The 26,143-nt window shown below is 41.5% G+C and overlaps 1 protein-coding gene across 1 annotated transcript; it reads right to left on the reverse strand.

Annotated features, from left to right (window-relative positions):
• Positions 1–2,796: 2,796 nt before the first annotated feature.
• Positions 2,797–24,984, reverse strand: TRMT1L (tRNA methyltransferase 1 like). The gene is made up of 15 exons (XM_056844716.1): positions 24,774–24,984; positions 23,209–23,319; positions 22,263–22,376; positions 21,909–21,973; positions 18,686–18,815; positions 17,739–17,862; positions 15,546–15,625; positions 14,930–15,179; positions 13,027–13,239; positions 8,706–8,896; positions 8,006–8,084; positions 5,731–5,897; positions 4,519–4,578; positions 4,172–4,298; positions 2,797–3,022 (listed from the first exon to the last, which is right to left on the reverse strand). The coding sequence occupies exons 1-15, from the start codon at positions 24,973–24,975 to the stop codon at positions 2,797–2,799; spliced, it is 2,139 nt and encodes a 712-aa protein (XP_056700694.1). The 5' UTR covers positions 24,976–24,984.
• Positions 24,985–26,143: the final 1,159 nt, after the last annotated feature.

A 26,143-nucleotide genomic window follows, 5' to 3' on the forward strand; every position in this document is an offset into this window, starting at 1 on the left:
TAAATAAATGAGTGGTTCTCATGTAATGCTGGCTGTGTTCCCAGATGGGGAGCCAGTGTTTGGAATGTGTGTGTACTCCGTACCCTGGTGCAAATTCCCCTCCTGCCAGCAATCTGAACCCCATTCCCAATGTGGTTATTCTTGTGGCTAAACTCTGGGTTGATGTACTTCTGATTGGCAATGAGAGGGTGGCAGGTAAACTTGTTCTGGGTAACACTGCAGGGAAGGGAGTACATGTTTCTGAAGCTGGCTCTCAGCTTAATAGGGAACTAGTGTTATATCTAAAATTGTCCTCTTAAGGGTTCAGAAAAACAATCCCTGATGCTAGCTTGGGATGCTTCAGTATCAAGCAGCTAACTAATTAAAAGCAAAACAAGCAAAGTTAAAAGCACAAAATGTTTACCTTTCTCAATCATGCTCATGATAACTCTTTGTGCGAGAAATATAATATTTTAGCCATATTAATAAACATCTGGCACTTATGGAAAAGTATTAGGTGGCTTTTAGTTTGCAACTTTTTCAACAGTCTGAACTTGGCATTTAGTTTCTGTGTAGAGGCTTAGACATAGCAGTGATTGGCTTTGTTGAATTGGGAATGTATCTTAGCCATAGCTGTTGTCTTCATCTACTGAGTCACCATTCTGTAAGGCTGATGATAAAACAGAGACTTCTTTACTAAAAGTGCAGTATCTGGGTCTCTGCCTCTTGAAATTAGGAAGAGAGGCTAATCCTCTACTTCCTTATGATTTTTGTGTGTGAAGTAATTAGAAATCATGCTTTCCCTTAAACTGGCTCTACACAGTTTAGGGGAGGAGATGATTTTTTAACAATTTTTTTTTTGTCTTGCAGGAGAGCTCAGTTGTTACAGTACTTTTTATTTTTAAGACCTCTAAAATATTGAGTATTCCTAAATTATGTTTGCAGTTTGTGCCCTGAAAATTACAATTACTAGAAGTCGGAGTGGGGAGGGAGGGTGTACCACGTCAATTTGATTTTTGTTGAGTACTTTTGGTGTAATGTACAACTTATATAGCTTGATAGTGCATGTCCACTAAATATAATCGGTTTTCTTTTTGTGAAAAATGCTTTTGTATGGGCTAACATCAGCTGCAGCAGAACCATAAATTTGCATTGTGATTTTTATCTAAGGTTTAGCCCTATAAGCAGGATAGTGTCTGTAAAAATTTGAAAGTTTATTTACCTAAGGTGTGTATTGTTCCCAACTTAAAGTATGGGAGAATGTGAATTTTTACTTACATGTTACAGTGAATTTACTGAATATTTATATTTACTTAAAATACATAAAGTAGTTGTTTTAATCAAAAAAGCCCTAATTGCTGTGTGCCTCATTGCAGCTTTGATAACAACTTGTAGATGTTGGTGTTGGGGCCATATTTGGTAAGGTTGGTATTTTGCAATAGAGTGGTAAGATTTAGAGCAATGATGCTGAAATGGTGATGCAGGGACACAGAGCACATAAAATAGGAGTCTGATTCCAGGAACTGATACATGCAAGTGCTGACAACCCCCCCCCCCCAGTACCAAAACCTGCATAAAAGGCTGTCCCTCAGCTGTGGAACCACATTGGATTTGTAGAGTCAAATGGTTCTTCCTCGTCTTGTTTGTATCACCCAAACATGATATGAGCAGAAGAATGGAGCTCAGAGGGCTCTTGCTTTGTTTTCTCTGTGTGCTTAAGGGGTTAAAGATCGTGTTCTAGTCCACTTTCAATGGCAGTCTGTATGTATATAATTGCACACAAGGATTTTTACCTGTGGAACAGACTGTGGGATCCAACAAGTAACATAGGTCCAGAAGGGAGTGGATGACGTTCACAAGAACTGCTAACTTAAGGTATCTAACAGCAATACAGTCACCATGCCTGGAAATAAAGTACTTTTAAATTGAGGCTGGTACTATATACCATTCTGCTTCAGAGGAAGAAATAAGGCAGTATGTAAACAGCATCTGTACGCTAATTTCTATCCACATCACATTTGCAAGTTTTCCTCCTGCTGCTTATATTTGAGCAGAAACAGCCAGAATTTTCTGCCAATATTCATCACATGGCACTGCTGATGTCACTGAATATCTGATCTTTAGTACACTAACAGAGCACCCACGTTATTTAGAAAAAACATGTTCTTGATGCTGTATTTGAAGAAACATCATTATTGCATAATTCATTATATAGAAAATAAATGATCATTATTGCTTCATACGTTGCCCAAATGAAGCAGTGCACAAGTAAAAATAAAAGGAAGCATGATTCATTGTTTGGTTATTTACACCAAGACAAACTTGAAGAGTCAGTCTTGCTGCCCCAGCTACTGCTTCTTAGGAGAGTTAAGTTGCTACTAAGTATGCTACTTGGAAATCCCAAAATAATGCCAAAGGAGAGGCTTCTGCCATTTCCAAGCTCTTAATAAATTGATCCTCAACAAAAGATAGAACACTTTATTAGTTAAGTTCTAGTAATTACACAAATATTTGGTATCCCGGGCCCCTGCTATGCCATCCTCTTAAACATTATTATACATCTGAACGAAAGGTTTAGGATAGCTGCAGAATTCAATAACTGAAAAAAGAACAAGCATTAAAATAAAATAACGACTTAAATTTGAACTACAATCTTCGGAGAGCGTAAGAGGTGCCTGTTCTTCTGTGCTGTTCTAAAACTATCCAACAGTTAAAATAGGTCAGCAGGTCACACTGTCTAGAGATCACTGGCTCAACTGTACTTCGTGAAATAGATGTTCAATTCAAAAAATCAAACCTTTTCTAGCAAGTGTCATTTTACGTGCTTTCTTCTGTGAAGCTGCCTTCGGTTCCTGCCTGGGAATCCTCCAAAGCCTGCACAGAGCCTTCAGACTGCCCTCCTACGTAAGTGGGTGTGCTGTACTTCACAAGAATAGATTTAAAGTGTACCAGGGGGGCATCAGTGCGAACGCCCATGGGGTCAAAATGAGTTCGACTTACTCGATACCCAGCTTGAGAGAGGTAATGCAAGAATTTATTTAACCTGGAGGGGAGAAAAGATAAAATATATGTATGATGAATAACAGTTGGTTAAATGCCAGGAAGTAGAGTAGGAATAAATGGACAGTTCTTGTCATGGAGGGAAGTAAACAGTGAGGTTCCCACAAGGATCAGTAATGGGGCTGGTGCTACTTATATGTTCATAAATGATGTGGATTGGTGGTAAGCAGTGTAGTAATCAGGTCTGCGGATGATACCAAATTATTCATGATGGTGAAAACCAAGGTGGATTGTGAAGAGCTACAGGAGGATATGTCTAAACTGGGTGAGTGGACAACAACGTGGCAAATTAAGTTCAATACAGGCAAGTGTAAGGTGATTAAAAAAACCATATCTTTAAACACATGCTGATGGGGTCTGAACTGGCCAAGATTGAAAGAGATCTTGGGGTTGTAAGTGGATAGCTCAATGAAAATGTCAACTCAGTGCGCAGCAGCAGCAGTGCAAAAGACAGACTCCATGCTGGGGATGATTACAAAAGAGATTGCCAATTAAATGACCAGTCTTATAATGGCCTTTTATAGAGTTAGGATGTTGCTCCATTTGGAATACTGTGTACAGTTCTGATTGCTGTATTTCAAAAAGGATATTGCAGAGCAAAAACATATCAGAAGAGCGCACCCTTATTGATTCAATGGTTGGCATGCCTTTCCTATAAGGAAAGGATAAAAATCTGGGGTTTTTCAGTTCAGACAAAAGGGATTAAGGGAGAAAATAATATATTTATAAAATTATGCATGAGTTGCGCTCCCATAAGACTAGAACTTGCAAGTACCCAATGAAGTTGATGGGCAAATAGGTTCAGGACAGACAAAAGGAAATATTTCTTTACTCAACCAGTAATTAAATTGTGAAATTGCAGTAGTGGGCACAAGCATAGATAGCTTTAAGATGAAATTAGCTTCATGGAGAATAGGTCTATCAGTGGCTACTAGTCCTAGTGAGTAAAGGGAAACCTCCATAAAGTGCCAGAGAATCTCTGAACAGCAGTGCTAGGAAAGGGCATCAGGAGAAAGCCTTGGCCTCTGTGACCTGTTGGCTGCTGTGAGTGACAGAATGCTGGACCACGCTTTTATGTTCTTATGCTTCCTCCCCATTCACTCACTTGTATTTTTTAAAATAGGTTACTTACTTTGGCATATTCATTCCTTTAATACTGTGTCTGTGGATATTGTAATAAAAGGCAGGATGTTCAACGTTACTCTCGAGCTTTTGTCGTTTTGTTTCATTTTGGCTCATTTCATTACTTTTTCTTTTTCCTAGAACATAGGACAGATTTAAAGATGTTGTATCAGCAATAGGGTAGAATAACTTTTTAAGTACAGATTGGTACTGTGGGGGCTCAGCTTTACCCTCCAACAGAAAATCTGTATGATTCATATGCTTTATAGCTAACTTGTTACTGTAGAAGGCTGCATGCCATCCCTTTGGCAACCTCATTTAGCCACCCGGTTAAATGTTCTACCAACTGGAACCTACCGTGTACAACGTAGTAATCTGTTGCAGCATCTGGTGTCTTGATAAACACACCACACTCTTCTAAAATACAAGGAGATCAGAATGAGTTTGGGTCTGCATGGGGACGAGAAGTGTCTTTGAAACAATGCTTATGTAAAAAACACAACTTTTTACCACAAAAGGGCTAAGATTCCACAACCAGTTCAGCAGCTGCCAATGCATACTCACTATGCATTAGTGCTTTCATTGGAGTGCTGTGTGCTGAAATCTTAGTTCTGTCCATTTAGGGGGACACCTGTATTTCTCAGAAGCCTTCACACACTTCTAGTTGTCTGGTTGTGTGCCATGTATGTTAATATATTGCATGTCACCAGGTACTCAAACTGAGGGCCACAGGCTCTTACTATCAGTGTTGTGCTTTGTGGGTGTAGTTAGAGCTTCCACTGTGTACTATTCCAGCATTCAGCAGGAAGCCAATGTTCTGGAGAGAGGATTAATACAAGTACATGAGAAGTTGCTGAGGGCTGATCCTTTGCTTGAGTCTTGCAGAAAGGGATGTTTGGTCAAGATCGTGTCTGCTGTTGATGCTTACTGAGTTCCAGAAAAATGCATGATGTGACATTTTCTTGCAATAAGATCACACGTGTAGGCAGGGACATGTTCTTTTGGCCATGTGTGCTGAAAACAGGTTGTGTAGCTATATCACTACTGTAGATAGACATGGTAATACATATTGTATTTGTCAGCACACAACAGTGCGTCAACATAATTATGAGTATTTTTGAATAAACTTCATCCTAAGGGAACATAGAAGGGATGAAGCTAGTAGAGTAGCTCACAGAGGTCCACTTTACTAACCAACAAACATGCCCCTTCATACCCATGGTACCTTTCTACTCAAAGCGCTCAAAACTGAGCAAGTTACTTCTTTTACTGAAAGGTGATACTACAGCCAGAATGGAGGGTTCGCAGCAGCATTTTGCTGTGTCAGGAAACTGGACTGGACATGGTCTTGAGTAAGAACATCTGACTTAGCTGAATAATAACTAAAGCAACCATGACAAGGCTGAAAAACTTCAGAATTTGACGCTTATGAGCATCCAACCAATTAACAAGATTATGTAATAATAATTGGGTCTATTGCTGTTAATTACCCACTGCTTTGTACAGTTTATCCAGGTGGAGTTTTTAACCTAAATGGTTTTGAAAAACTTTGTCATTGTATCTTCTCACCTTGTTTGTTATGGCTGCTGGGGCCGTGTATTGAAAATTGCTTGTGAGTTGTGCATTCTGCTTCACAGATTAGTGTTTTTAGAAGGGTCTGAATATCATCTAAACCATACTGAACTGCTTCAAACAACATTCTTCTTAGAAATCCAGTGTTAAAGAGGGATCCTGACCTGGAAAATAACAATTTGAGTCTTTTATTCTTCGTTCATTTATTTTAGACTCATTCCCTGGGTCCTAGGATTCCTGGTGGCTCACAACATACAATTATAAAGATAACACATACAAAATCTTAAAATACGATCCATAAAATAGTATCCTAGCTCAGGCATCAGAAGAAAACATGATCATTTGTCATCTGACAACCAACATATTCCAGACTGCTGTCAAAAACAGGCAGGGCTGATAATAGGTAGTAGAAAACTGGCCTCAACCATCTTCAACAGAACACCTGGCAGAACAACTTTCTCATACAGGCCCTATGGAATCTCTTTAGAGAGGTTTATTTAAAAACTGGAGCCAGTGAACAGCCTATATTCAACAAACAGGCTGAAATTCTTCAACTGGAAGATGACAACCTAGGAAAACACTTCCAGGTAATGTACTTTCCCTCTGTTCTCGGCCTTTTAAGGGTCCTGTGTGTTCCAGTTAGTGCTAAACAATTTTGATTAACTACGGTTTTTTTATCTGCAACGGAGGCTGTCAATGTTGTCACCTCCTTTCCTGCAGAGCAGGGATGCCTAGTACCAGCTGTGCCAAGCACTGCAACACTTCTTAATTCTGCAGTCCTCCCCAAACTGCAGCAGACAAAAAGTCCCCAAGATCATTTTAACATCCCCCTACAGAAAAGTTCTGGAAAGTTTGGAGACTGTTTTGTGTCATTTTGCTTGGTCAAAATAAATGGTATTACATAAATTTATTTTTAGATTTTTCTTCAGTCCAATAGGGCTACCAGGAATTTTTTTATGCATTACTATCACACATTCTGTATTTGTGAAGTATATAATTTGCAACTTTTAAAGTTAAATTGTACAGCCAGAAAAAGCTGAATTTGGCAACCTGGATAAATAGTACAATTTTACATCTATCTGCTTATTCAAGTCATCTGATTTCAGCTTCTGTACCAACAGATCCTATACCTTCTCCAAAGGCTAATGGGGATATGATTTGAAGTAATTCCACAAGCGTTGCTTGGGCCTCATGTAACAATGTCTTTAAGATCTCTGAAGCAGTTAAGAGCTAGAAATCTTTAAAAAATTATCTCTGAGATTGTGCAAAATATCTGAAATGGAAGCTGTTTTTCCGCATGTACTGTCTTAAATTTGTATACAAGTTACAGTTATGTACAGTATTAAAACCCTTTTATGAATAACCTTTTAAAGGGAGATGATCTTACATTCAGAGTCATCTTCCTTTCTGGTAAATACAGCCTACCATTTTGCTAGATAGAGAAGGGGAAGCGCCTATATAAAACGTCTGTGGCTGAGACTTTGAGGAACACTTGCCAGTCAAGAGGATAGAATTCTAAGCTTGCTGAACCATTGGTCCATCTCATAAGGCAGCTCCATATGACACATACAGGAAAGCACATATGAACCTTCTATTTTTGTACCAATAAGCGTAAATATTTCGTTGACAAGCAAAGAGACTGTGGTGTTAGCTAAAAATACCCTTTATACAAATAGTTGGTAGAATTGTCAGATTGCACAGAGAAGCCATTGAAATTCATAAACATCAGCACAACTTTAAGAATGAATAAGTCCTGGCTTCCTGTCCTGAAAACCTCCAGACTAACAAAGACTACAGTCCACAATAGCCATGCAGATTAGCCTTGGATTCCACATGTTAACAGATCACTTCAGGATACAATGGTTCCACATTAACATACCACACCCTCATTAGCACATTATCTTGATACTTACAGGACAATGACTCAGCTCAAACCCAACCCCCCTTCTGACTATATATTACTCTTCCTACACACTTGACACTGAGAGACACTGTCCTTCAGTGTTACTCCTCTGAAGATGCCTGCCACAGCTGCCGGCGAAACGTCATGAAAGAAAATACCAAGACCACCGTTACACAGCCCGGATAACCTACAAGAACCAATGAACTCTGACCGTGAAAGCCTTCGACGAAGAAATAAATGTTTGAGTCTCCCCGGTACAGGGCTCAAAAGAGATCAAGTGACTTTTCATAACCCTTTAAGTATCTCACTTCCCTTTGGCAGGCATCAGTGATGCCTTCCTGGCTGTTGGAAGACTGAGAAACTACGTACCATAAAGGACCGAGTTCAACTGCTGTTTTTCCTGTCATACTACTGTTGCAGTCACAAGGGAGCTGCCGATAAAGGTTATCTGTAGGGGAAAAAAGTATTAGCATTTATTTTATAAGCAAACATGTGACTCTTGTTTTCAAAAAATTATGAATATAGTGGATATGCAAAGTTAGAACACTATCAAGTGTGCCTGAAGAAATTGCCTGCAGTAGCTGCTATTAAGCGCAGAAGGATTCAGAATGGATTCCATGACATCAGGGTGCTCTTTCAAAATCCAGTGGGAGGCCATTCAGAAAAGCCAATCTGGAAAGCTGATTTGTTGGATTAGTTCTCTCTTCATTACACCTCACGTAAGGTGTACAGGTAGGCAATTCCTATCCTCGGTGGAAGTGTGGTACAGTGAATAATGATAGACTTGTACAGGAGTTTTGGATTCCTGATCAGCATTGACAGACATGCATGGTCTAATCTACCTCACAAGGCTGTTGCAGTAATAAAATGGGGGAGGGGCACTGCTGTCCTGAGCACCTTGAAGGAAGAGCAGGATAAAAACAATAACGTTAATTTGTGTTGAATGGCCTATCATGCGACCCACAATATTAAAACAGTGATTCAACTTGGTTAAGACTAGTTTTTCAACAACCACAGAACCAAAACAGAGTGTGATCGTTTTTACATGCATATTAAAACAGATGGTTACCTTCTATCATGTTTCCCTCTTTCTTAAATACTCTCTCTTCACACCACTGACAATGGATGAGGTACCGAATTTTCTTGACAGTGTCATCTGCAGGAGAGGGTCCTCTCAATACTCTCACCTCCACAAGAACAAAATGTTCCAAGGCCACTGCAAGCAAAACTTCAATGCCTTTATTACATCGTGCAGCAGCTCTGCAAAGAAGACATGCCATCACTAAGGGAATTCAGCGGAAACTTACTCTTCCTAGATATCCTATTTTGTGCACAGATCTGGCTATCCCTAGAAGTTCCTAGACACTGTGCTGGTTTTGAATGTCTATAATGACTGTGAAACTTGCGTGATCACAGCTACTCAATTTCCTTGCATGACTTTCTATCTTTTATTTTCTACTTTTACTGCATTTTACATCAATAAATGCCATCTGATTAGGTTTTGAATAAATGAATATATTTATGTGTATAGGGCCATAGGCCATTACAAAACACCAACAAATATAACACATTATGACATAAATATACATAATAAAAGTCAGGCTATAAAATTGGAATTACAGTAATATAAACAACCTTAAAATAAATAATTTTGATAAAACAATACAAACAACAGCTGCAAACAAAATCAGTTTTACATACCGTATATACCCGTGTATAAGCCGACCCGCCTAATTTCTCCCCAAAAATGGGGAAACATTAGGCACCCGCGTATAAGCCGAGGGTCGTCTTATAATCCCTTCCCCCCCCCCCCAGCAGGCTTACCTTCGCTCCAGGCCCAGCGAAGGCGGCGGCAGCGGCCCCCCCTCCCCCCGCGGCCGCAGAAGGCCCTTCCAGGCCGGTCCTGGCGGGGGCGCGGCCTTCCAGCGGCCGCAGGAGGGCCCCCCCCGGGCGGGGGGAGCCGCGCGCGCCCGGCGGCGATGGCAAGTTCCCTCCTCCCTCCCCCATCTACCGTATTGACCCGCGTATAAGCTGAGGCCGGCTTTTTCAGCCCTTTTTTTGGGCTGAAAAACTCGGCTTATACGCGAGTATATACGGTAACTGCTCTTGAAGAGACAGCCTTGGCCTTTATTTTCTTTGCTGCCAGGGCGTACAGTGCCATTCTGTAAGATATATGATCATCAACATCTGATAGCAGAAATATTATTTTCTCTTTATCAGAATAAAGGCTTAAACGAGCTAATATACCAGTGAGAAACTTGCTCCTTGGTTGTACATATAATGGGCTAAATCCTCCAGCGCTAGCATACCACAAATACATAAGTGCTGGTTCCTTGGCTTTTGTTTATAACATCTGTCCAATAAAGTAGACAGCCCCCAATTCCATCTGATTAGGTTCTGAGTAGAATGGGTACATGTAAAGTGCTGTCAAGTTGCAGCTGACTTATGGCAACCCCACAGAGTTTTCAAGGCAAGTGATTAAACAGAGGTAGTTTGCCATTGCCTTCTTCTGAAAAGTCTTCCTTGGTGGTCTCCTATCCAAGTAACAGCACTGCTTAGCTTCCAAGATCTGACAAGATCACGCTATACCATTCCACATCCCTTTGAGTACAATAAAAAGAGTACTATATCAGGAATCCAAAGCCTAAGAACTGATTATTTAAATACATAGTCCATTCTTGAAATGGCACCTATGACTAAAAATCTGTCCAAAAAATGCCCTGACCCTAGTCCTTATTGAGCTGCTAAATCCTATATTGGGGCTATTTAATTTCAGATTGGAGGTGAAGTATTCAAAGAATAAAATAAATCATCAGGGAGATGGGACTTGGCCTTATCTTTTTGCCAGCTGTCTAGGTGGTTCTACCACCTACAATTATACCCTGATAAAAATGTTGCAACACTAGACAGGTTGACACATTTTAACAGCTCTAAATGTCTTGCCATGTGGTTGAAATTGGAGAGAGGGGGGAATGAAGGTGAACTTGCAGTGAAGACATGCATAAAAAGGAGGAGGGTTGATGAACTTGGTTCTAACAGCTTCCTCCTGTCTTAGGCATGCAGCTGTGGGAAGTCTGATTAAATTTCCAAGCTGGAGGAGAAAGCTGTAACAAACAGGGAGGGGCAAGTCTTCACCTCTAATATTTGAAGTTGAACTCACAGTATCTCTTTACTAACAATCAGGAGCCAGCTGTTTCCTGCTACTAGCCAAGGTTAAAAGCAGAGAGCTCTCCCAGATGTTTGCGCTGCTGTTCTCCAGACCTGCAGAACTGGTAACCCATCAAGCTGAACACCATGTACAAGCCATATACAGCATCCACCAGGAGTTCATTCAATGCCTGTTGGGGACTGTAAAAAGGACTGTAGAGTACCTGGCAGGTCCCAGTACATGGCTTTTGGTCTGTATTGAGCTTAGTGTACATAAGAAAAGCCATGCTGGATCAGACCAAGGTCCATCAAGTCCAGCAGTCTGTTCACACGGTGGCCAGCCAGGTGCCTCTAGGAAGCCCCCAAACAAGACGACTGCAGCAACATCCTGCCTGTGTTTCACAGCACCTGGTATAATGGCCCTCTGACACTGTGTGCATCATGACTAGTATTACTGTATTTTTCGCTCCATAAGACGCAACTAGTTTTTAGAGGAAGGAAAACAAGAAAAAATATTCTGCCGAATAAAGACCACCGTCCGGTTTCCAGGGAGTCCCTAGAGGCCGGGCGGGGGTCTTTAAACTGCTCTGCGCTGCCTGCCTAGGCAGCGCAGAACAGTTTTACCTCCTCCCCCCACTTCCCGGTCCGAGGTTCAGCTGTTGGGCGGGGACCCGACTGGCTTCTAGGGACTCCCTGGAAGAGGGCCGGGGGGGTCTTGAAAGGCCCCAGGTTCAATCTCCGGCATCTCCAGTTAAAGAGCCCGGGCAGGTAGGTGATGTGAAAGACCCCCTGCCTGAGACCCTGGAGAGTTGCTGCCGGTCTGAGTAAACAATACTGAATTGGATGGACCGAGGTGGGGGGTCTGATTCATTAGAAAGCAGCTTCATGTGTTCATGTGTATTTTGGAGGGGGCTGTGAGCTCAGTGGCGGAGCCTCTGCTCAGCATGCAGGAGGTCCCAGGTTCAATCCCCAGCAGCATCTCCAGTTAAAGGGACTAGGCAAGTAGCTGATGTGAAAGACCTCTGCCTGAGACACTGGAGAGCCGCTGCCAGTCTGAGTAGACAAGACTGACTTGGATGGACCGAGGGGGGGGGGGTCTGGTTCAGCATAAGGCAGCTTCACAAGGAGGGGCCCGTGGCTCAGTGGCAGAGCCTCTGCTTGGGCATAGCAGGAGGCCCCTGGTTCAGTCCCCGCAGGGCGCTTCTGCTCCCACCTGCCCCTGGCCCAGGTGAGCCCGGCACTGCCAGGCCTCCGCCTCCCCCCCACACTCGCTGCACGGAGGCTGGGCGGGGCGGGCGGAGAGCGAGGCCGGATCCCGCCGCCGGGACAATCCGCCCGGCCCTCCCTCCTTCCCTTCCGCTCGCCCGACCTCCGTGCAGCAGGGATTGCCGAGCGGGAAGTGGGAGAGGGAAGAAAGGGAGGCCGGGGGTGGGGTAGGCCTGAAGGGGAGACGCCGCCTTCGCCCTCGGGGGGAGGGGGGATGGTAGGGGAGGGGAAGCCGGGGCGGGGGGAGGGGAGCCCCTTCTGAGGAGACTCCTTCCTTCCCGCCCGGCGAAAGAAACCAGGCCGCTGGTCCGCTTACCTCCAGCGCCGGCCGCCCAGGAGTCCAGCAGAAGCAGGAGCCGCCCCAGCACCACCATCTTCGACCCCCGGCCCAGGCCTCCTTCCTGTGAGGACTCCCGGGAAGGGGGGCGGTGGGGGTTTAAACCTCCCCCCCGCGCTTCCCGGCCCTGAAACGCCCCCTCCCAAGCTGAGCGAAGGATGAGTGACGGCAGCGTCTCCCCCTCAGGCTGTTTAAATACCTCGCCTCCCAGCTGGCCGTCCGGGCGGAGAACGCTGGCTTGTGTTCGGGCGCGCCTAGCCAGCTGGCGGGAGTCTGCACATTCGCTCCATAAGACGCACCGACATTTCCCCTCACTTTTGAGGAGGAAAAAAGTGCATCTTATGGAGTGAAAAATACAGTAATTTTGACTAGTAGCCCTATCCTCCATGAACATGTCCCCTCCCATCTTAAAGCCTTCCAAGTTGGCAACGTATACCACGTTGTGTAGTCCTGAACTGAACTGTTTAATTTGCTTTTACAGTGTGCACCTTTCTAGCTAATTCTTGAAGACTGTTGGAAAGCAAGATGCAATTTTCCGCAGTCTATATGAGAGGATTCAACTGGAGGAGGGAGGGGGGAATGCTTCTTCCATCTCATACTAGAGTGTGAGACAATTGTCCTTCAGAAACTGTAAGCTTACCTTGCCACAGCAGCAACTACCATACGAGCTGCCAGTTCCTTGTAATACTCTGTCCTGACAATGTTGCAACCATAGTAGCGCTGAGCCACGTGCTGAGCCTTGGCGTAGAGAGAGCTGATATCTGTTGATGTCACTGACACAATGCCAAGATTTCTTACATTTCTGAAAGCTGCATCTAGATAATTCACTGACGATCCAAATGGGTCCAGATGTCTGTTGAGTAGGGTGGGCAAGAGAATATAAACATACATTAAAACTCCTACACAAGATTTACAGAACAATCTTATTCAAATTTACTTAGAAGTAAATCTCACTGGGTAGGGTTTTACAAATTGCAAGGAGCAGCAAGATGTTCCAAACCTTCTCGTTCTCTCAGTAGCCCATTGTGATACCCCCAGCTCATACTCTGGGGGGGAGGAGTTGGGGGATCTTTGTGGACAAAATGCCATGCAAGTGGGGGATGTAGAGAGAAGAGGAATCAGGCATCTGATCGCCTTTCCTCTCTGAAAACTATCTTTACTGCCCTTTAAATTTTGTTTGTAGGGTTTAACCCACTTATTTCAACAGAACTAATTTCCAAGTAAGAATCTTTAGAGATGCACATATCTGATCATATACATACTCTTGTCTGAAATCAAACAAAATGTACTTAGGTCATATAGGGACAGTACCTATTTGTTTCATCTCTTTGGGCTCTGTAGCTTCCAGATAGTCTTCAGGGGCAGCCCCACATAGAGCACACTGTAGTAATCTAATCTAGATGTTACCAGGGCAGGCACCACAATCGCAAGATCTTCCCTAGCCAGGAAGGGCTGCAACTGGCTCATGAGCCAAAGCTGATGAAAGGTGCTCCTAGCCACCGCTGCCACCTGTTTATCTAATAGGAGACCTGGGTCCAGCAGCAACCCCAGACTACCAACCTGCTTCTTTTGGGGGAGTGCAACCCCATCCAGAACAGGAGACATTACAATTCCTGGGTCAAACCTCCCCTTCACCAGTAGCACATCCATTTTGTCAGGGTTAAGTTTCAGCTTGTTAACCCTCATCCATTTAAACTGCCTCCAAGCACCTGTTCACGGTTTTCACAGCCTCCCTGGGATCTGCTGGAAATGCGAGATAGAACTGAGTGTCATCTGCGTATTGGGGGATGCACCACTGCTCGCTTCAAGGCAGGGGCTACCACCCCATAACTTTGGTAGGTATTTACTGTCATCTGGACCCATCCTCCCCTCTGGTAGCCATGAGGGGCAAGAGTTGTACAAGCAGGTAGTAGTTCTTAAACTTCCAAGAATGCTGTCTCATGACTGAACAAGCTGAAAGAATCCCATACAGCTGGACAAGTCAGCACCCTGGGACTATCCAATCCAGTCATTGCTAATGTTGAGTCCAACTTGTAATGGATGCGAGAGATTTATCCACAGTGCTTAGTACAATTATCACGGCAAACTGCAGGGCAGTCCACCTCTTCCTGTAGGCTAGAACCCAGTAGGCCCCTGACCACCTGGAAGAGTTCTGCAGGCCTACAGTGTGCAGAAGCAATGGAAGCAGTATGAACTGCTTAACTGTCTTGATTTGTTCCATCTGTTCACTCCTTTGGACAAATCAATTTTTTAAAAAGGGATATAAATAATTCTAAATAAATAAAGCTTACCAATTAATTTCTGCAAACTTTCTTACGGTGTGGCAACATGCTACTACAATATCCAGTTCATGAATTTATTCCATTTTATATCCTTTTTCAATAGTTGGATATTCCATAAGATGTCAAGTTTTGTCAATGTCAATAAACCAGTGTTGTCTTTGCAAAAGTATTATAATTTTTGATCTTCTACACTGGGCTATGCTCCTCTGAGGATCTGAGAAGCATCAGGGAAGGAAAGTGTTCATATGAGAGGTAACTTACATGAAATCAAATGCTCTCAAGTGCATGATGACATTGGCGTCCATTTGTGTCACCTCAATGGTAGGGAAGTTTTCCTCCCCTTCTTCCACTGTTTCATCACAGTCATCTTCCTCTTTGCTGCTGGACACCACCTTCATCTTATTTAAATGACAGTTCTCATGTATCATCGTTACAGAATTCTCATTATAATCATTAATTGTGACCTTTACAGAATTTCCAAGATGCTTTGCCCACTGTAATCCCATTATACCTAGAAGGCAAATGACATGCAGTAATACAGTTATATGCATGCACTATGGTGAGAGATTTTTCCTGTTTCTTTAAACCAATTTCTAGAGAGCTAAATGTACACTCAGTACATATAATGAAAAACAAATTCTTCTAACTTCTGCATACATGCTACAAAATGAGTTTTCTTCCTCTAAGGCTACAAAATATTGAGATATTTGCTCTGAGTACAGCTGTCAAAAGCAACAGGACTTTTACGAATTCTATTCCATTTATTTCCATTATTAGTATCTCCTTTGCTGGGATGGCCAAGAATATGACATAATGTGAATACAATCTACTTTTACAAAGAATACTTAGTGAATCCAAGTCCAGAACAAGATACTACCTGTGGCTCCAAATGCATCCAGACACTCCAAAGGTTTTCGCTCCTCAGCTAGAACAGCTAAAGCACAGACTATCAATTGCCTAAAAGAAGAGAAAATGAATCCTGATGAAAACTGTAAAAATATACATCTGTTATTTATTCTTGCTTGATATTTAATGACATTTTCTAAAAAGAGTTCGCAGAATAACATCAAAAAAGTTCCCCCTATAGTTATCATATTGTTATTATTGTCGTGCTAAGTCTGGTAGTTGACCAGGTTGAGGTTTTTGATAAACTCCCACAATTAAGGTGTTGGATTAGGACCTGGGAAACCCAGATTCAAATCCCCACTCACATCATGGAAGCTTGCTGGGTGACCTTGGGCCAGTCACTCACTTTCTCAGCCTGACCCTACCTAGTATTTGGATGGGAGACCTCCAAGGAATACCATGCTCGGGATGTGGAGGCAGGCAACAGCAAACCACCTCTAAATATATCTTGCCTTGAAAAAACCCTACAGGGTTGCAATAAGTCAGCTGTGACTTGATGGCAAAAATAATAATAATATGGCAACACAAATACAGTGCACGATATTGGATCTAGTACAACATCTTCTGATAACAGAAAGACTTCTCACTTAGCAGAAAGGAACCATTGGATTCAACAGAGAGTTGTCCATTAGGACCCACTGATCAGGGCCAATGGCCCATCTACGAAGGCGGCCCCCACCCCCTCCTGCCTGCCTCCTTACTGTCCTTACTAGACAGTCCAGGGAGCGCAGGTTGCTGGCTAAGTCAGCCTCTGTCTTGTCTTTTAACTGAGCACTGCAGGCAAGCAAGTCCCTCCCTATAGCGGTAGAAGTTTTTTCTTTCCCTTTAAGCCAGGTCCATCCATACCAGTACATTAGTTCATTGGGAAGGTCCTTGTGGTTGATTCCAAGTGCCTGACTGATCAATAGATCTACGAGAATCCACTTATTAGGCCTGTTAATGTTTCTTCTTTCTCAGGGAAGAGGGATGGGAAAGAAAACATTGAGTCATCAGGGACTGTTTCAGATGGAGAAATGTTATGTCTATCAAAACCTCAATGAACTAGTTACTGTCTCTTTCAAGCCTCCATTTTCCTCTGTATTCATGATCCGGCCTGCACAACAGAATAAATCCAGGGTGGGTTTTTTTTATACATGCCTATTTCATTCAGGATAGTTAGCCCTCCCTCTTCAAATGAGAAGGAGGCCACTATTTTTACTAAATTCAGGAGAGGAGGATTCATGCAGATGAGTTTCACAATGAAATTTTGCTGCACCAGCAACTTAGTGTGAGGGCAAAAAATAGTCTCAGCTTTTTCCCTGGCTCTAAGAAGGGTGAAGGAAAGTAACTCATTCAGTAACTCATTTGTAGAATGGAAAGCAGGAGCACCCTGCTCCCGATATAAAGTTCCTTACCCAAGGAAAACCAAACCTCCTTCAATCCAGTTTGGAATTGCCTGAGAATGAATCCTATTGATTACAAGAGGCCTTACTACTGGTTAAACATGCATAGGATTGCACCATTAGTAGTCAATTACAGGCACTTTGCACATGTTCTCAAGCATTTTGCTGCCAGAGGTTCTGGAAAATGTTGCCTTCTGAAAGCAAAGATGCTGGGGCTCTGAGAGTCTCTGCCCTGAAACCAGCACCATTTAATCTCATATCCTTCATTGTCTCATAAACCTTACTCTTCTGATTAGTGTGTTTATTGGTAGGTGGGGGGCATGTGGCAGGATTTCTTTCTTGAACTGGGTATTCCCACTGTTGCTGCAAACACAGCTAAAGGAGAAGTTGCATTAGACTGGAACCTGCATAGGGATCAGTTAAGTGTTAAGGGACTGTACTGCTCTGCTTAACTGGGGACAGAAACAGAATTAGTTGGCTCTGCCTACTATTGACTGCCCTGCCCTCTGCCCTACCAGCCCTAATGGATACCAGCCACCACAGCTGGGAGCCAACCCACAGTTTTTTGCCAGCAATGTCCACGTTGTGCCTGATGAGCTGTGATCTTGGTTGAAATAATTCTTCAGCCATGGGCACATTGACTGGCCTTTGGCAAGAGTCTCTGATTCTGTACTACAGAAACAACAACCATCTACTGATTTCTGTGACTTTGAAAATGTGTAATGAAAATATTTTTAAATGCTCCCCAGAGTAATTTCCTAAACCCCCATGATTTCTCTTACCTGTTAAGCTTCATTTTGGGATTAAAATAGGAATCTGTTTTCTGTGGTGTAGAATAGTTAGGAAGGACTTGTATATCTGTGTCTGCTTCTTTCAGAACTTCATGTGTAGACTTTGGAGCATGGGCTAAGAATATTTTTCAGAATGGAAGAAACAGTGTTAAGCAGAATGTGTGTGCAGACTTTCTATGATGTTCAAGAAGCAGCCAGGATTATTATATCTATGCTAGTGGTCACCCAGAATACAGCAGTCATAAAAAGGACTTCTTAGGCAATAAGAATACTGTTAATCACATTAGCAAAATTAGAAATAAACTATTCTGATTTATGCTGAGAAACTTCCATGCTATTTAAATTTTATTTTGATTCAAACCTTCAAGCATATCCTTCTGTACACGGTGTGTGTGGGAGGCAGGAATGTAATCATATGCAATTGAAGTTTTGAAGGTATTTCAGATCACTATTGGATATTAAATGACAAAGGCTTTCAAACCTATTTTGGATCATGGAGATTAGTTTGAGTACTACAAGAAAAACAATGGCATGATAATTTAGGGACAATACTCTCTCTGAGGGCAAGCAATTGGCTGTGAAATATGATCCTTGCATGACATTTCTCCTTCCATGAAAGGAGGTTTGGTTGTTGTGCTCTGTCTTGCATATACTATACAAAACTAGAACTACTTCATCGTGCACAGCTCTCCAACATCTTAGAATAATTAATCTATGTTGGACAAAGGAGGTGAATAAAGAAAGATCTACCAAAATGCCTTGTCTTTAAAATAATATTAGAAGCTACGGAAAATCCTTTCAAATGGCTTCAAATTTGCTGATTTAGGCAGGATGATATATTCCCACACACTAACTGCATCACACATTCTATCTATACCATGCAATGAACACAATGCAAGATCTTCATAATGAAGCAATGGGGATGCTTAAATACTTACCAGAGCTATACCTAGATTCAGTTTCTCCTTTATTAACATGGCGTCTAACATGCCCTATCATATCAGTTCTTCGGGTAATGGTTGCTGAACAGATAATGCAGTGGTAATGGGCTCCCATCTTTAGGGATATCTACAGCATACATTGAAAGCAGAGATAAAGTCTATCAGAAAAGCTTTTCAATATTATGATTACACTACATAGGATAAGAATAAACAACCATTAAATGCAACTGTGTAAAGAGAGTTCTAAGGCTTCTAAAGTGTTTAATATTCCTTCATTTCTGATGAAATTCATACTCAACGACTTTTGGAAGATAGTAACCCATTAATCTCGAGATGTGTGTCTGAACTTTGTGCCGCTATATATAAGGCACGGAAAGATGTAAGTTATAAATAGCAAATGCTATTAGATAAACCTTTTAGAAGTTAGAATATGGTCTATTTCAGAAATGGGATTTTATTGGGATTGTGTTGATAATTTTTATCTATGGATTTGTTGAGTAATTAATATTGTTTTATAGTGATCATATGCTATTTTGATTTGGTCAAGTGACTGTAAATTAAAGATTGATTGATTGAACTCAACTGTGGATGATGTCATCAAGAACACAGTATCTTCATTAGCAGCAAGATCTAATGAGATTTCTTAATTATTATTCTAATACTGAGGATTTAACTTGTTCCCTCCTCTAAGATAAACTGTCCTAAACTGTTTAATAAAGTTGCTACTCTTTTAAGTCTTGCTGGACTACTGCAGTGTGTTCTATGTGGAGCTGACTGTTCAGAAACTACTGATGTTGCATATTGTGTCTTCCCATATATTAGTGGGTTTGAGTTGCACACTAAAACTGTGCTGAAAGAATTCCACTAATCTGCAGTTCGTCTGGGCATGCAATTCAATATACAGGGTATGATTGTTAAAGCCCTAAATGGCTGGGCTAGGATACTTCAGGAAGCATCTTCTCCTATGCAATACCTACCCCATCTGCACACTGATATTTAAGATTGTGTGTTACTATGAGACCTTTCTTTACACTGGCAAAATTAGGAGCAAGGCAAGGTCAATGGTATTGACCTTGTGATGAAACTCCTTTGACCAAGAAGCTCATCAACAACCAGCTCTATCGTGACTTTTAAGAAGATGGCTTTGTGTACGAGGGGTCACTTTGAATTCCACTTTTGAAGTGGAATATGGTGTATTTTACTATTTTAGATAACGATTTACACACTGCTAGTTATATTTAATTTCATCATTCGAGTTTTATAATGATCTTATTGTTTGGAGAGTGGGAAGGTGGAATGGTATAGCCCGATCTCATCAGATCTCAGAAGCTAAGCAGGGTTAGTACTTGGAAGGGAGACCACAAAGGAAGACTCTGCAGAGGAACGCAATGGCAAACCACCTCTGCTTCTCACTTGCCTTGAAAGCTCCTTGCTTGGGTCTCCATAAGTCAGCTGTGACTTGATGGCACTTTACACACACATACACATCTCATTGTTTCAGTTTTTACTGTCTGTAAGTTGCCCACAGGTTTCTAAAGACCATTACCATGTTGATGCATTAAAAAGGGCAAACACACACTTTGTCTTTATTCAGGAACCACCCCTTAGCTACAGTCTCAAAACCAGAAACGAAGTCTTACTCCACTTTGGGCTGTCTGTCTAGTGTTTTACCCACAATGTCCAGTGATCTGACTAGTGGGTCATGATTCAGCTTTCTGGACTCAGTGGTTTGTGGTAGAATGAAAGGAAGCAGAATTGTCTCTCTTCATGTTTTTCCCTATCTTAATTTAAATGTAACAACTGTATAAGGTGAAAAGAAATAACTTGACTTCTAATCTTGTTTTGCCAACCTGTTATAGGTTTTTTAACAAGCCGATAAAAACTTACTTTCTACAATTCCCAATATGCTGCTATTATCCCATTTCAAAAGGGTATAATTTTAGACAGGACAAAGTATAATGGCTATGCTTATTAGACAAGCCATTTAATTAATCTGCAAAGTGTAGGGTAAATGTAAGGATTTTAAAGTAACTTCTTATAGAATGTAAACAATCTATATAAATGACAAACAATAAAATGGGCACACTAGCATCCCTCTAGCCTGTCCAAAAATAAATACAAGATACTGGTATAAAGATTATGATTAAGGATGCATGTATTCAGCATTTCCTTTCCTCCCTTAATTTTGTAGGTGAGAATGGATGAGAAGTGTCTGAAAGTAAAGCTCTTAGTCTCTGGGTTAACTAATGATTTCTTACAGTTGGCTCAGAATACAGTGGTGGAGGAGACCAATTTAATTATATAAATAACTATTAGCAGGGGAAGGCCAATTTAATGATAAAACCTCATGCCAAAACATATTCATTAGCTCAGAGTTGGTTTCTGGGTTCATTCACGGTCTGGTCTTCCCCTTGAAAGCCATCCAAAATACTCAACAGAATATGTTAATTACTGACTTCTCCTACATAAACCGCCCTGACCTGGATGGCCCAGGCTAGCCTGATCTCGTCAGATCTCAGAAGCTAAGCAGGGTCAGCCCTGGTTAGTATTTGGATGGGAGACCACCAAGGAATACCAAGGTTGCTGTGCAGAGGAAGGCACTGGCAAACCACCTGTTAGTCTCTTGCCATGAAAACCCCAAAAGGGGTCGCCATAAGTCGGCTGCGACTTGAAGGCACTTTACACACACACCTACATAAACCACATTTGTAAATTTAAGTTATCATTAGGGTTTAATTGTGATTTGTAAGCCACCTTGAGCCACAGGAAGGGGCAGCACATAGTATTTTAATTAACAAATAAAATTATCAGTAGAGGTTTTTCTCCCTAATCCCTGCCATCTGTGATATAGTGGGCAGTAATGCAGGATAGGACATTTTAGGTGGAAGGCCAAGATTATGGAATTCTTTGCCTAGGAAAGACCAATTGCCCCTTCTTTGCAGGCCTTAATTAATATACCTCTTTTCAGAAGGTTTTTGGAGCTAATTAGTTCTTTTCTTGATCTGTGGTGTTTTATACTGTGGTTTGTTCATTGATTCTCATTTCTAGCCTTTGGCATGGTTTGTTGCTTCCTTCAGTCATTGGCTTTATCAGCCTGTTTTTGTATATGGTCATTGTTAGCTACTCTGTAAACCTGTCAGGTCATTACTGAAACTGAACGTTCTTAATTATGCCAAGCTTTTGTAAAAAGATGAGCATTGTACAACTACAGCTGTAGTACCTGGTCTCCAGCAGCAGTTGGTTTCACAGGGCGACAAGGTAAGTGACAGATGCACATTCTGTAGCCTGGAATGTAGAAAGGGCTTGGTCACTTCAGAATGATACATGCACAGACAGTAAGTTCTGTGCTGCACGGCCTTCATTTTAAGCCAACTGTAGATGGAAAAATATCTTATCAACACTAATCAGATTTACTGGTCAAGATAAACTTTAATTCATAATAAGCTTCCCAACAATTGTGGGGGTTTTCTTGGAACCTGAAGCACTAAGCAAGAAACAAAAAGCTATGACTCTAATTTTACTTTAAGCCGGTGTGGCGCAACAGCATCTACATTGGTATTTCAGCCATCTTTACCTTCAAATTCAACAGACACTTTCCAGTGGAGATTCTGAAGATGGCGGTGGAGCTTATGACCATAGCAAGCTTTGAACTTGTCTTCAGGACAAAGAGGACAAGGCTTCTTGCCACCTGGTAATGTAAATTAGATCAAAATAAGAAGAGATGCAGTAACCCTAACAAATACCCATTTTATAGGGCATTGTCCCTCATCTGCTTGGCAGGGTTAATGTGGACACTATTCTGAGGTTTCCTAGACAATCATATTTGCTTTTTAAGCAAGCTGTTCAAGAATTAAGTTTGATGGATCAAAACATAGCAACTCAGCATCCTTGTAACCAAATTAGGTTACAAAGGAAATGAGTGCTGATGTGGACTACTTTACTTTGGTCTCAATTTAGGGGCAGTTTTACTTACATTGTATCTGAGCTGCTAAATCTTACCTCTTTTACAAGGTAATTAAGGTACGCTTTGCTAAATCTAAACCTGACTATGCCCAGAACTAGGCAGGGGTATGATGCCCACTCTCTCTTCTCCTCCCTCCACACATGCATGTACTGCTGATGCCATTGCCAGTTATTTTCCTCTCCCAGCAGGACTAACTCAAGTGTATCACCTACCTTGCAACAGGTAGAGAGGATAAAGGCACATCTGTTGTTCCCCACAATGGTGCATGAAACTATGTTTATCTCAAATGTTTTATATAATATTGTTATTCACCAGCGCGTATGCAGCCACTGTTCCATACATGCAGATCCCTAATGAGAGCTCATTACCCACTACCCTGCATGGCCCCTTTTCTGGCTTGCAGATTAAGGTCAATGATGCACCCTCCCCAGCTATTCATTATCCAGGATTAGCTGTTTTGCTATAGTCATTAGGATAGGTGCACTTCTCAGAGTCCAGCACCACACAGATTCTCTCCCAGCCATACCTTTCTCTTTGTTGGAGTTAGCTTAAATACCTGCCACATGAGGGTCTGTATTCTGGGGAACAGTTGAGATTATGCCACCTTCCTTCAGACCAGCCAGTTTTTCTAGATCAGAAAGTGTTCTTTGAATTGAAATGTGTTTCTCTAGAACAAAACAGTTCAATTTTTTAAAGTTTTTTTTTGTTACATGGCAGTTAATAATCAAGTGTTACTTCTTCAGCAGCTTTGTAGCAAATGGAAGCTTCATACTCTGCATCCCCCAACCTATGACATTCTGCACATGGACCTAACCACATAGCCCGGGACTATCATTTATTTATTTATTTACCAAATTTATAACCCGCCCTCATCCCCAGAGAACCAGGCTCAGGGCGGCTAACAATAATTAAAACATAAATACATCCAATATAGACAAAGTACATCCTTAAAACCATAATCATTAAAACCATTTAAAACCCTAAACAGATGGCAGAACTATACCTAGGTGCAACAGCAGTAAATGTCAGCAGATCAGCCCCCCAGATTTCAAAGTGGGGGGCGGGATGGGGAGGCCAGTAAAGATGGATCTTCTTGCGGCTGTCCTCAGGAATAGGCCTGGCGGAATAGCTCCATTTTACAGGCCCTGCGGAACTCCTTAAGGTCCCGCAGGGCCCTGACGTTACCAGGAAGGCTATTCCACCAGGCTGGGGCCAGGGCCGAAAAAGCCATGGCTCTTGTTGAGGACAGCAGCATATTCTTCAGGCCAGGGACCACCAGTAAATTACTGTTCACAGATCTTAAAACTCTCTGGGGGGCATACCAGGAGAGGCGGTCCCGCAGGTACAATGATCCCAAACCATTTACTTATAGCTCTCCTGCCTGCTGCTACTACATAAGCTTTGCATGAAACAAAAGTGTGTGGCTTTGTCTGAAGAATTTGAGCAAAAAGTTGTCAAAAAACCTTTCCTGCTGCAATCCTAAGAACACTCTTTCTGAGAGTAAGCCCTATTGAATAAAATAGGACTTAGTTTTGAGTAGACCAGCTTATAATTCTCCCAAATAGCATCAGTGCCATAGCTTTTTTTTTTTTTGTAAAATCCGTGTCCATCATAACTTTTCTCTACTGATCCTTCTTACCCAAGTGCAAGGTTTAATGTTAATATTCCCCAGGGTTTTAATGATCTCTTATCTTTATTTCTTATGACCAATTTTCACAACGTGCACAAAATAACATATTCAGGTATTTTTAATAGAAAAGCAGTTCATGCATGGTGAAAACTAATTATTAGCCTACTTTTGCAGAATTTGAAAAATATGGTCTGAACACTGTTTACATGACTACAGTGTGTGTGTGAAAACTAATTAAGTGGTACATTAATTTATCCTTTAATGTTTTGCCTGCAAATTTTGGAAGAGACATTTTAAGTATGGATAAAGACTGGAAGTATATTTTTTTCAATATTGTCTGCTAGAAAACATAGCCCAGGGAAAGAAGCAATAACTGCATTGTTTTATTCATTTGCATCTGAGGAAGCGTGTTAAAAGAGTGTATTTCCAGAACCAGATCCCTACAAATATCCCCAACACACCACAAAGTTTTCTGCATTGGGTTAGCAAACCTCTGGGAGATTCAGATGATATATCCAGTAGGTTTCTGTTAGGTTCTTTTCTAATTTCTTGTTCTGTTTCTTCCTCTTTAATTTGTATTTCTGTTTCTTCCTCTTTAATTTGTATTTCTTTCTTAGTCATTTCCATACCATGCTGCGTTATTTCCATTTTTCTGGACACATCTAGGGCAAAATTAAAAACCATGTTTAGCATACATTTTAATTTAGGTGTATTACTATTAATGCAGAATACAATGTAAAATGATACAAAAGCTTGACATCCACAAACTAGATCTGGGGGGAACCAGTTATGTGCCGTACTATTTACATGTACCAGTTCTACAGTTTAGCTTCTTAAAACTGCAAAATCGAAGACACTCAGATTCTGAATAATCAATACATGTTTAATACATGTTTAATAAAAAAGAATTATTAGCTTTCAAATACAGATACATAAAAGCATTTGGTTACCAAAAAATGAGAAGCATGTTATACCATTAAAGAAATGCTGTGGTTCTACTCATTATTACCAAAACAAAAGACAATTATTAACACAGTCTCAGAAGTATCCTGAAAAATCACTTTCACGTAAGCCCAGGTTTGGATACTGGAAGCAATTGCTGAGAAGAATAACATTTGTCCACCTTTGCTGAACTGAGCAAAAGGATAATTTAGAAAATAGTGTTACATTCTTGCAGAGGTGAGAGGTTACAAGAGCAAACCCTACCTGGGTTGGTTTCCTCTGGAAGAGACCTGTGCTGTTTTCGTAGCATTTGCTTTATTTACTGCTACCCCACGTCAGATCTCCAGAGATCCGGGACCTTCAGGTGCTTTAGCCAGCTCACAGCAGGATCTGTGTTATTCTCCAACTTTGCTAAAATCTAAACCTGCTGCTTTGTCACACACAGAAATACCTTTGTCCCATCTGCTCAGCTGAAAGCAGGGTCATGTCCACCAAGCCCTAATGGACTGTCTGGATTGAGTCATTTCCTAACACTGAAGACTCAGTGAAGTAATATCTACAATCATTAAGAAAAATTACCATTCCTTTTGTCATGGGCTTTGGTTTCCCCAAGACATTTCACTTTATGCCAGGCACACAGGACATAGTCATTTACAGTAAATGTACTGTATTATTTAGGTAATCAAGATCCCTGATCTGTAAGCTTGCAATAAAGTAGCAAATCTTACATGGGGCACTTGAATTTCAGTTAAAAGGATATCTATCTGAGAAAACTCTGATGATCAGTATTCCTTCAATACTCAGCAGCTGGGATGGTCACGGACAGCCATTATTAGAGAAGAATTTTCTCAGAAATATGTTACCCCTATTGCTAATTTGGTAGCCTACCTCTTTAAGTAACTATACACAGACTATAGCA

Source organism: Euleptes europaea, chromosome 2 (assembly GCF_029931775.1).
Source record: "Euleptes europaea isolate rEulEur1 chromosome 2, rEulEur1.hap1, whole genome shotgun sequence".
NCBI lineage: Eukaryota > Metazoa > Chordata > Lepidosauria > Squamata > Sphaerodactylidae > Euleptes > Euleptes europaea.

What these genes read in the sequence shown, in the direction of transcription:
- TRMT1L (XM_056844716.1), bottom strand. Translation starts at nt 24,975, where the DNA reads ATGCTAAACATGGTTTTTAATTTTGCCCTAGATGTGTCCAGAAAAATG. An exon ending in ATCATCTGAATCTCCCAGAG is followed by an intron (nt 23,320 to 24,773) that starts GTTTGCTAACCC and finishes GTTTTGTTCTAG; the next exon opens with AGAAACACATTTCAATTCAA. An exon ending in AGATTACTACGTTGTACACG is followed by an intron (nt 4,299 to 4,518) that starts GTAGGTTCCAGT and finishes CCTATGTTCTAG; the next exon opens with GAAAAAGAAAAAGTAATGAA.